The sequence below is a fragment of the Sphaerodactylus townsendi genome, linkage group LG11 (assembly GCF_021028975.2).
Source record: "Sphaerodactylus townsendi isolate TG3544 linkage group LG11, MPM_Stown_v2.3, whole genome shotgun sequence".
Taxonomy (NCBI): domain Eukaryota; kingdom Metazoa; phylum Chordata; class Lepidosauria; order Squamata; family Sphaerodactylidae; genus Sphaerodactylus; species Sphaerodactylus townsendi.
In genome coordinates, this window is record NC_059435.1 from 34,489,243 (window position 1) to 34,501,850 (window position 12,608).

At 42.4% G+C, this 12,608-nt stretch overlaps 1 protein-coding gene across 4 annotated transcripts in view; it reads right to left on the minus strand.

Annotated features, from left to right (window-relative positions):
• Positions 1–12,608, minus strand: part of RARB (retinoic acid receptor beta) — a 400,206-nt gene that overhangs the window by 51,524 nt on the left and 336,074 nt on the right. For all 4 annotated transcript variants that reach the window (XM_048511371.1, XM_048511372.1, XM_048511373.1 and 1 more), the window contains one exon: positions 10,510–10,651. In XM_048511371.1, coding sequence (XP_048367328.1) covers positions 10,510–10,651 — 142 coding nt within the window. The remainder of the gene's footprint in view (positions 1–10,509; positions 10,652–12,608) is intronic.

Here is a 12,608-nt window from a genome sequence, read left to right on the forward strand (position 1 = left end):
CAACGCCCAGGACTAGTAACAGACCTCATGTTCGATCTGTGGGGAGCTCGGCTGGGGGGAGGCTGGTGGCAGGCCTCCCCCCACCCCATGGTCTGAGCAGTGGGGAACTAGTGGCAGGAGCTTTACTGCAGCGGCAGTTCCCTTCACGGTGGTGGATAAGAGGAGCTGGCAGTGATAGCTGTGTTAGTGAGTGGAATGGGAGGGGGTCGGTGGCAGAGACCCCCCTGCAACGGCAAGAGCGAGCCCCACTGAAATATTACAAGCAGGTGCAAGTTGGTGAGAGGTACATCTTGTCACATCGAGGAGTAAGGGGCCGAGCAAGGGAGAACTGGTGGCAGAGGTTTTCTCATAGTGATGGACTTGGATTTCCCATGGTGGCAAGTTTTTGAACTTGCCTGTACTGTTTGTGGTTGGGGGGTTCCTTTGGGGCACTATACTGACTGTGATCCCCAACAGCTTGCCAACAACGGATTATTGGCGACAGAGTTGGCGACAGAAATACCAGAAGAACTGCTGGCCTCCCTGTACTGAACCTTTAAGTCACCACTTTCGCTGGCCCTGCCGAAGTGCAGTTTACTATTAGGTGTATAGGCTACCAGGAATTGTTAGTCTGTATTTGTGACTTAGTTCTCTTGTTCTCTTAGTTCTCGGAGCACCTAGGGATTGTAGTTTCTCTTATATGTTGTCAGGAGTAGAGTAGGAACTAGGTAGCTCTAATAGGTTATTCTTACAGCAGTTATAGTGAAGGGTAGTTTAGTCTTACAGGGTAGTTTAAGTTTATTGATAATGTTTTATACTGTATATTGTACTGTTATTGTTTTGCCTTGTTGCTTAAATTAGTTTATAGGTTATGTATTGTCATGAAGTTTATATATTGATGCGTTGGAAACATTTGGTTGGAAATGTATCGATATATTTCTACTTGATTGTTGTGTATTGCTACTCTGATGTTGCTAATGTATTGATTTATATTGATGTATTAGATATTATATGGATTTAGTTGATACCTGAATTGTCTGTTAATGCTGCTGTTTTTGTTCTTATAATTTGTATAGCCTGAAAGCTTAGTCACCATCTGAAATTGGTTCTATTTAGACTTATGTATTTTATTACTGTTACTGTTTATTATTGCTATATTGTTGAAATGTATTGTTTATCATGTTGTTAGCCGCTCTGAGCCCTTCAGGGATAGGGTGGAGTACAAATATAATTGAAATGAAAATGAAATGAAAAATAAATGTTAGGGTTGGGGGTCACCACAACATGAGGAACTGTATTAAAGGGTTGCGGCATTAGGAAGGTTGAGAACCATTGCTTAAGGAACCTGCCCCACTTCTCACTATGACTGACGCTCCCCTTTCCAGTTCTGGTTTGTATGGAAGGCATTCATGACATCAGCTCTTTATATTTTTCCTACACTGTTCAAGGATCTTCTGTTTTGCCATAAGTTTCCACTTTCTTCTTAGGAGCTCTGTGGCAGATTTGGTAAGCTGCAATACTGCAGTCAAAGCTCTGCTCACGACCTGAGTTTGATCCCAACGGAAGTCAGTTTTGGGTATCTGGCTCAAGGTTGACTCAGCCTTCCATTCTTCCAAGGTCAGCAAAATGAGTACACAGCTAGCTGGGGGTAAAGTGTAGATGACTGAAGAAGTCAATGGCAAATTACCCCACAGACAAAGTCCTAGGTAGACTTTGTTGTGATGTGACAGCACCCCATGGGTCAGTAATGAGAAAACAGACCTAGAGTGTACTGTGAAAGATGCTAATAAAATGCTCTTTTGTAGAATTATGGTCCAATCCCATGCGAGGGGGAGGGGACTAATGGACCAAAGGAGGTGCCATGGGACAGTGCCAGGGTGTTTCCCTCCTCTGCCAGTGTAAGAGGTACCCCCACTGGAGTAAAGGACAAAGAGACCAACAGCCGGGCACTCCTCAGTTCCATGGCAGAAAACTCCACGAGATCAGATGGCAACTGGACCATTTCCAGGGCTTTGGCTTCCATCTGGCTTTTAAGGCCGGTAATACCATGGCTGGGGCTTCTAACTTATGCCACCCTTTTGGGTGATGTAATTCCACTAAGCATTATGGAGGGCTTCTAGACGGTTGGTTTTTTCTTTCTTTCAGTTGCCTCCCTGCACCACCTAGAAGCCGTCTAGAGGTGGCATGGTGGCACAGATTTTGTTGTTAATGTAATATTTTAAAAATTGAGAATGAACTTGCCCCTTCCTGTGTGTTTACTGACCTATGTGCATAAAGGTACCATCCTGTACCATTTAGGTCACCCTGTTTATGTGCACCGCTTTTTCAATGATTGCAATGAAGCAACACCCTCTCACATATATTATTATTATATCCAGTGACTGACTCCTCTCCTACGTACTCCTGCTGTGGTGCCCTTGCAGTGAGTGGCTGAGAAATGGAGGTTTCTGGTTAACTGCAGCATGGTGTCACCGTTTAGCTGTCTATGTGGGAGAAGGGGGAGGATTATATCCTCTTGTTATTTTCTTTAACAGTCTCTTCGATGGTCTGGAATATTTTTCTGAAACAAAATGAGTTGCAAATGAATTCACAAGCTATTAATCTGCCATACATGGCACAGGAGGAAAAACTCATTTGACGAGTTGATGCAATTTCCCCCATTACATAAGCATCTCCACCAAACATGGATTTCATTTTGTTATTAAACGCTTATTATAAATTTCTAGTCAAAATTAAAACTGGCAAGTGAAAGGCTGAACAAAACAGGAAGGGAGTCTGAAGAAGGATCAAAGAGGACTGAAAGGCAATGATTTTAATTTGCCACTGAAAAATAGTACACTGGCAAACTTAAAACTCTGAAAAATCATGCAGCAATTAATCATCATCCAAAGCACAAACAGCCATTTGAACAAATTTAAAGATAACCTTCTATACTTTTATGTATTGTTTTCTCTGTGGTAATGACTCATTTTATTGAGATCCCTAATCCCAACACACGCATATTTGCTGCTTATCTTCTGTTTGCTTAACTGTTTACCTGTCTGCTCCCAAACCTGTTCACCTATTATTAAGTATATTCTGCTCTCTGCTTACAACATCCTTCTCTCTTCCTCTGTTTTATCTTCACAACAACTCTGTGAGGGAGGTTTGACTGTCAATGACTGGGCCAAAGTCATAGTGAGATTCTATGATAGAGAGTCAAGGGACTTTCCCACACAGCCCACTTACCCTAGCTGGCAGCAGTCTCGGGCAGCTGGGGGGGGCCTGATGGGGTGGGCAGGGGTGCTTGGCAGCAGCCTCCGCCGGGTGGGGTGCGGCCGAGGGGTTCCCGGCAGTGCCTTCCGCCAGGCCTGTTGGGGCGGGGCTGGACAGGGGCACACAGCAGTGGCCTCCACTGGGCCTGGTGGGGCAGGGCTGAGAGGAGGAGGAGGAGGGGTGTGGGGGTGATTTTCTGCCCCCTATGTGACCCAACAGCGGCCGCCTGGGGCATTTGTCCCCAGGGCACCCCATAGTAGCTCCACCTCTGGTTTGGGCACAGTTATTCTGTAGGCCTGCCCTCCCTCTAGAATTTCACAATTGTGGAGTCAGTTTATTTTCTTCCACATGGGCTTTAAATAATCAGATTTTTCAAGGTACGATTCTGTCATCATGGGTGACATCACAGCACTCCTTTTTAATTTTTCCACATGCTTATATTAATATGAGTGCATTTTTTAAAAAGTCATTAAATATCAATATATTGATATAGCATTGTAATGATAGGTTCTCTGAACACCCAGATTTCCTTTTGTTAAAACAGTATAACCCCACCCCAACCTGAAAAGTCTCTCATGGAGATATACATTTTTGCTTTATATCACTGTAAAAGAAGGGACTAAAGACTTTCAAAAATGAAACCTGGGAATTCAAACGAACTGCTGAACCTATAATTACAATGCTACATTGATATATCAACATTTTTTATTTAGAAACAAATATGTACAGCATATAAATCTTTAAAAATCAACTAGTTCTATCATCATAAGCAACAAAAAATATCATAAACTTATCTGAAATATCAGAAGGGTATCTTCATGTTTTTTGGAAATAAATTAATTTAATAAGTGGTAAATTTTCTCAAACAAAATTCAACTAGACTCTTGGAGCTGGAGGATACTGCTTTTTTTCCATCTAGCAGCAAGGATTATTTCAGCAACTGCAAGTGTAGATCCCAAATCTGAAAAGCTACATAATCTTTAATACAACACCATAATATAACATTTGGATCATGAGGTTAATACAGAACATATTATTAATGAAGGGGATTACAAAACCTTCAAGGTACTGGACTTTTGCACAACTCCAAAAGATAGGAACAAAACTAGCACCAAACACCCATACCTCCTACAATGGTACTTAGGAATGTACTAGATCATTGTAGGAGGTATGGGTGTTTTGTGGACATAAGCCTAGGTAAAGCAATATTCAGTAACCATCTCCATTGCTCTGGTCTTATGTCATTGTGCTGTCAAGTCATAGCTGACTTATAGTGACCTCATAAGGTTTTCAAGGCAAGAGACATTCAGTGGTGGTTTGTCACTGCCTGACTCCACATCATGCTCCTGGTGCTTGTTGGAGGTTGCCAATCCAAATACTACCTAGGGCTGACCTTGCTTGGTTTCCATTATCTGATGAGATCAGGCTAGTCTGGGCTATCAAGGTCAGGGATACCCAAAATTAAATTATATTAAGTGGTTTTATTGTATTTATTGTTTTATGTGAATGTGAATTGTTTTATGTGTATGTACACCGCCCTGAGCCTCCTGGGGGTAGGGCGGTTTAGAAGTGGAATAAAATAAAATAAAATAAATAAAATATATGAACAAAATTGGCACCAAATCACCCCAATCTCCAACAATGATTTTGAGCATGCCTTTCTACCAACTTATGTGGAATAAGACATCACTAAAACTAGCACTTAAAGAAATTCTCCCTCAATCTTGTTGACATAAACCTAGGTAAAATCATTACCACTGCTATGGTGTGATATCTACCTGTAAACACCTATTACATTTATTACCATAACTAAAAGGTACCTCTATATTTTAAAGCAAAATAGCACAGATGTTAGCAATAAATCCTATAAATATGTTAGATATTAGATTATCTTCTTAGAAAGGTTTTAGATTTTAAACCACTATGTTTTTCTACTAGAGCATTACACATGTTTCTAATTTGAAAAACTTAAAATAAAGGAGGTCTCTTGCTCAGTTTAAAGGTAATTACCTCATGGCTCAAAATTTGTTCATGACTAATAGGATCTGCTACAGTATCTATCTCTCCTTAGCTTATAATCACCTTGAACCCAGATTTGGTGTGATTGATCATTATAGAAAACTGAAGTCAACAGTGAAAGTCCAGGGCTCAATATAGCATTTAAAAAAACATGACTTTTAAGCAGAAGTGTCCAAAACAGAACCAATAAAGGAAAATAATTATATTTTTTAAAATTGCTGGATTAAAGCCAAATTGTTCACCTCTATAAAATAGAATTGGAGTATAAGTTATGGTGTATGGACTGAACATGAAGCAAAAGAAAATCTGTATGTACCATCTACCATGGCTCATTAGCTCCTGAAGAAAAAAAACCCACAGTAAAAAGTGTCATTAAATCTCTGCATATCAGGAAGGAGAATAATTATTTCGCCACAAATCTCTGGAATTAACTTCATTTGAAAGCAATTCACTAGACACTAAAGTAAAAGCAATCTAGTTCTCTTTTGACAGCGTATGATACTTACCTATATCTTTAAAATCCTATTATGGGACTGCATAAGCTGGTATCTACTGACACTGCCTCAAAGGGCAGAATTCGGTCTCAAAGATTATATGCTGTTTGTTTCGCTATTTCACAAGGCAGCTACCAAACCAAACAGTAATGGATACCCAGATAATTTCACAGAGTTCAAGCTGGGCACTCTTTCTTTCTTTGGCCTCCAAAGCAGCCAATTTGGGCTATTATTTGCAGGTGTCCACTAAGATTAATTTTTCCATTTGGCAGTGGTTAAGCAACGTAGGCCTATTTTCCTGTCTAGCCTTGGAGTACATTTTTGCCTTTTGTGTGCAGTACTCATGCTGAAAAGGGCAATGAGCTCACTGTCAATCTTGAACTTGAGGGCCACCTTAAAGAATTTCAAGACCCTGGGCAAAACATAAATTAGTAATCCCTCTGGCTTTACCTTTCTTAATTCTGGAAACATGGTCTCTGCTTAGACCAGGGGTTGGAGTGAGAAATCTTCCCTACCCTTCAGTCGTGGATTCACTTCATCACTGAAAATGTTAATAGAATTATGGCACCAAGAAACTCTACAAGAAATTTCATTGTTCCACTGTATATAGATTGCCAAACATTTAGCTACTAGCAGTAAAGCCCATTGTATGAACAACGGGCTCTAGAAAGCTGCTGGTGAATTAAAGGTGCCCACTGAGAGGGCTAAATGCTCCTGCCTGTCCTCCCCTCTTGGACCCCGTCACCAGCTCCTTCCTCATCCTCTTCTTGGAAGCCTGAATCAGCACACAAGGATTAATGGTGCCCACCAAGGGGGCTACCTCTCCTGCCTTTCCTCCCACCTCGGCCCCATGTCACTAGCTCTCTCCAACTGTTCCCAGATGCCTGCTTTTCTTTTAGACACCTGTATCACTACAGAACAGTTAATGGTGCAGTTGCAGCTGCCAGCAATCCTGACTCTCCCATGGGGAGTGGCCAATGTCTATGCATACTCTTTCTTAGGCAGCTGCAGATGGTACAGTGACTGCAATTATTCAGCAGTGGGGGAGAAGGGCGACTGCACGAGACAGTGAGTTACTGCCACATTCCGCTATTTTGTTTGTGTTGTTTTTTACCTGTCCTGTGTAAGCCCTGCCCCAAGCATGGTGATTGGCTGCAAGTAACTTGCTGCCACCATGACTAATAATAGGATTTGTTTAAACCTAATCACCATTATCTAAACCATTACCTAAAGTACTGAAGTAATTCTGATATAACCTACCATGGGGTATTGGGTGATATACTGTGATGATTACGTTACAAGACCATATATACACTTGCTAGTAGCTAGCAGAAGGCGATAGTGAGTTATAAAATTAGAAGTAGCGTGGAAGCTGGATGTTCAACCGAATAGCTGAGGGACCAAGAATGTGAATATGGGCTTCCCCACTTAAACTGGAAACCCCACAACACCCCGGTTTGGGGGATATTGGCTGTGGGGAGCTGAGGGAAGAACAATGGAGCCAATGTGTAAGACCTTAAAGGTATGAATCATCTCATCCATACAATGTGCAAAAGGTTTTCTGACAGAACTTTTCTTTCAGTCCCATCTACCTCACAAGGTGCCTGTTGTAGGCAAGGGAGAAGGGAAGGCAATTGTAAGCCACTTTGAAACTTCTTATGGTAGAGAAAAGTGGGGAATAAAATCCAGCTCTTCTTCTACATGAATGACTTTTTAAAAACCCACTCCAGTTTGGATGCCAAATCAGAGCAAAACCTCTGTAAAAGCATGCTTTGGAAGTTTTGGGATAAGGACACCTATTATTTAGATAGTTGCTTCCTTGTTTTGGTTAGTGATATAGAACAGGAGTCTGAAACCTGCGACTCTCCAGATGTTTATGGATTAAAAATCCCATCAGCCTCTGCCATTATGGCCAATTGGCCATGCTGGCAGGGGCTGATGGGAATTGTAGTCAATGAACATCTGGAGAGCCGCAGGTTGCAGACCCCTGATATAGAAGAACAAATTATCAGAGAGAAGACTGAACAGTGGGCAAACAGTACGATTCTCATCCAAGTGGTAGTAGTGGTAGGGAGATGACAATTCTAACAGATGTTGTCAAAATATGTGGCATGCGTCATAGTTTATGTTCCTAATCAAGTCAGTAGCAGGCCATATCTAAAGAGCATGTTGGCTTTCAATAACATCAGATGGATCTCCCGTAAAAGATTCAGAGTCCATTCCAAGGGGTCTGATAGTCCGTTTCACCGGAAATACAGCTGAATATGAATAAATATTATATGCAGAAACATCAGAAAAAAATAAGATGAACTTCAGACTCAATTTTCTCTGCGTTGTACTGGGGGGGTGGGGGGGGTGGGAGAGACTTGAAAGTTGCATGTTCTGCAACCTGTCCAAAAAAAGCTGTGTAGCATCTATCTCTCATGTGAGGAATGAAGTTTGTATTGTACTCAAGAATAAAAATAAAAAGTTTTTTTTAAAATCCCTCAGCTTACCTATTTCACAAATTGATTGCAACAGGTGCATTTATAGCTCTTTCTAGACCACTTTCTTATGTTATATTGTAACATTAGCAACTCCAACAAAGAACAAAAAATGCTTTTAAGATGCAGCCCAATTTGATTTTTATTGGTCTAGGTGGAATGGATGGGACTAAATAAATGGAAAACTGTTTTAAGCTATGCATTTGTTAGTAATAACAGGAGCTCCTTTACTCTTACTGCACCTGCAAGATAGTGATATCTATACTTTTATGACTCTGCCACTGAAAAATTATCAGCTGAATATTTTATATGGACTCTAAGCTGACACACACAATTCCAAATTCTACTATGAGACTGCTTCAGTGCAGCAACAAGGCGATTTATACAGGCAGTTGCTGCTGTCTCTGGCTGCCACACAGACAGCCTGTCATACATTTCTTAATGCAGGTGCAAGGAAGATCTTATTACACATGGGCATCTTGCTTTTCAGCCTTCTGCAGCTTGTAAACACAAGACCAGCTTTACAATCTGTTTTGCTTTCACATCTAAAGTTCACAGTACTGTATTCTAACTGTGGAGTTTCAGCTAATTGAAGAAACACAGATGCTTAGATTAGTTCTCTGGTGTACATTACAGTTTGGTTACAAAACTCACCTCTTACAGTCAACAAAAGAATGGAAACCTAGCGGAACACATTCCACAGCAAAGTTAAAACACAGTTTGTTACAAAACCTTCTGTATCTAACGCATTGCCAGGTTTGGGAGGCATGTGTGACTTAGGAAGGACAACTTATGTGACCTGCGCTAACAGGGATACAAAAAAATCTATAGAAGTGCCACCTTACTAGATTTCTGCAAACTTGCCCGTGTCCACTATTATATAACTTTAGATCTGAGAAAGAAAGGAGGGAACATACACTGTAGCTGCAATCCTAAGCGCACTTCCTGAAAGTAAGTCCTATTGAATAACATGAGATTTCCTTAGGATTGCTCTGACAGGTTCTGTCAAGGCAATCAAGGCTATCTGAATAAACATTCTGCAGCTTCCTCCATTCCAAGTTACCCTGGCACTCTTCCTACACCTGCCTGCTTGCTCACCACTCTTCACTAAGAGACATCTCCTTCCAACCCTATCTTCTTCTGTTTGGATTTACACGTGCTCACCAGTTTCATTATCTCAACCCTGTACAGAGATGTCTTACTTAGCTTGCCTTCAAGCTCCTATTATCAATTAATTTACCCATCACATGGGAACCTGAACACTGCCCTTTAAGAGCTCCAGCTTATGAACTTCATTTACATGTTTGCTGAACACATCTACATAGAAGAATTATATGCAGCTAGATAAATATTTCTGTCCTAACCTGCAAATACAGAACAGTCGCAATGTGTAGGAAGCGGAAATCTGCATAGTGTAAAACTGATATGAGCATCTGTTGACATACTGTTTTGATCGGCAATAATTTCTGAGTATCTTACAAGGGTTCAGCACATCTGAGATTTGAGCACTCTGACCTGCAGGTGCTACATGTGAAAATGCTCTCCTGTCAGTGGTCTTCAACCCATGGATTTACATCTGCTGACTCACAAGCCTCTATCATGTTACAATTTCTTCTGCAACTTCTTGGAAAAATCTTCTACTAGCGCACACGTGCAAAAAGCCAAGGCAACACCTCTGGCCCATCTCTGCACATGTGATGAGAAAACCAGAAGAACAATGAGAAAAGGTCATTCAGCAGCAGATTCACAAAAGTTTTCTCTCATCCCCTTGCCTGGCCAGGTGCTCCAGGCCTATATCAGTTGGTCCACCAATGCTCCACACATACATGCCTTTTGTCTCTTCTAACAGTCTGCCCTACCTCAGCCATCTCTACACCTACTAGTATGTCTTCTAAGGTTCAGTGCATTCTTCCACCTCCTTCCTGTCATTTGACCCTGTTTTCCATGTAATTTCCTGTCACACACTCATAGTTCAACAGATCTTATGCTGCCATGGGGAAGGGGAGGCTTAAAGGTTGGTTGTGGCTATGGAAACGGTGACAAATACTGTTGTACGTTATACAAAATGTCCTTTTATGCAAATATTACAAACAAGCCATCTCATTGATAGAAAACATGTTTAATCTATTCTGACAAGGTAGTCACGTTCCCACCCCCATCCCAGTACATATATCTATATATCCATCCTAGCATATACATATAAAGAGAAATATACTTAGATTGTAGTGTGGTATAGTGGCCAGATAAAGATACTGAGACTGTAGACATGATCAACTCACATTCTTTGGACATTCCCACTTCAAAGCACTTCTGTAGTCTGCAGTACTGGCAGCGATTCCGAGTGACTTTATTAATAACACAGTTCTTATCTCGGTGACATGTATAAACCATGTTCTTCTGAATGCTTCTGCGGAAAAAACCCTACAATCAAGCAGAAAAAAAAGGAATGAAATGAAACCTCTCATCACATTGCCTACTGTGCTCTCCTGTGATTGAAAGAGATGCAACATTATGACTAGGTTTTGATAACCTTCAGAGTCATTATGAAATATTCAACATCTAATACTTCTTTGCAGCACAGGAAATAAGAGTTTAACAAAAAATAAACACTGTGGTTTTCCAGCAGAGTATAGCCAAACAATAGACAAAACAAGAATTCAAAAAATGCAGGACTAACCCAGGTCCATACATTAAATTGGGAAAAGATCTTCCATGGAAGGATGAAAGTACTATGTTTATTTATTTAGAAAATGTTAATGCATTTTCTCCAGGAACCTGCCTCAAGCATTGTTTACAAAAAAAATTAAAAGGTTTTAATTAAAAGGTATTAATTAAAATCCAGGATTTAAAAACCAAGCCCAGCATCTTACCATATATTATAAAGCAACCACAAATCACTGCCTTCCAACAATGAACCTCCACCAATCAGCATGCCAACTCAGTCCTACACATCCTTGGGTGGGGGGGCGCCCTTTGCATTCTAGCCACACCTCTGCCCCCCTTCCCCTGACCCAGCAGAATGTTCGGTCCAGTGGCCAGAAGCCACCCTTCCTGTGGTCCATCGCTACTCTCCCCACCTGCAACCACCCTCCCTCTTCCTCCCCCCCGGCCCACCCACCATTCCCACAAACCACCTTGACCCAGTGGAACAGCAGCACCTTGCCATCCACTCAGAGGTGGGATCCAACCAGTTCTCACCACTTCTCTAGAAGTGGTTACTAATTTTTTTCTGAGTGCTGAGAAGGGGTTACTAAAGCAACCTCCCTGCCCAATAGGGACAGGAGGTGCGTGTGTGCGGCGGCGCCACTGTTTGAATCCCACCACCATTGGAGGAGGAAGAAGAAGAAGAAGAAGAAGAGTTTGGATTTATATCCCCCCTTTCTCTCCTGTAGGAGACTCAAAGGGGCTTACAATCTCCTTGCCCTTCCCCCCTCACAACAAACACTCTGTGAGGTAGGTGGGACTGAGAGAGCTCCGAGAAGCTGTGACTAGCCCAAGGTCACCCAACTGGCGTGTGTGGGAACCTGTTATTAAAATTTTTGGATCCCACCACTGCATCTACTGCTATGCTGGGCCGAAGACCACCCTCCCTGTTCCCTACCACCATCAAAAAACATGGCCTGCCACTGCTCCGCTGGCCCTTATACCAACTTCCTGAAGTCCCCAGCCACTTTCCACCGCCCAAAAATCCAACCCTGACCTGGAGGAGAAGTGGCACCAAACCACCTTTCCCCTGGGCCTCCCACCTGCCTCTTCATTCCCCCAATCATTCTCCCTTGCCTCCAAAACCAACCCGACCTTCCTGTCCAGGGCCCAGGCCTCCAGGCTCCCATCCCAGCTGCAGCAACCCACCTGAAAGGCCCAACACAGCAGTACAGAGAGGTGGCTGAGCAGCGGCAGAGTGCCAGAGCAACCCTAGAGTGAGTAGAGAGGGGAGCAAAAGAAGCATCAGGAGAAGCACCAGGGAGTGGGGGGATGGCCAGAAAAACAGATGGCCAGAAAAACCTGCCACCAGCTTGACCAGCCCCCCGTCCGCACACTATCACCCCACAGTCTGGAGCCCATTTCATTGCAATTTGAAATGGGCTTTACTGCTAGTAAAAAGATAAGGCCACAAGAAAAGATTTATAGCCCAATCCAAAGTGGTATGTGGGATGATGGCTGCTGGGAACACCCCTGCAGGACTGCTTCCAAAGGGGCAATCGGAAGCACAGGCATTAGGAGAGTAGGAGAAAATCTTTTCTTTCCTGGAAAAGCCCACAGAGGAACATGAAGAGGGGCATTCCTGTCCCAAAGCTCCTTTGGGAGCTGAGTAAAATAAGGTCTGCCCCTGGAAACACCCCTGGGGTGTTCCCCTGACTACATCTGCACAGTCTCC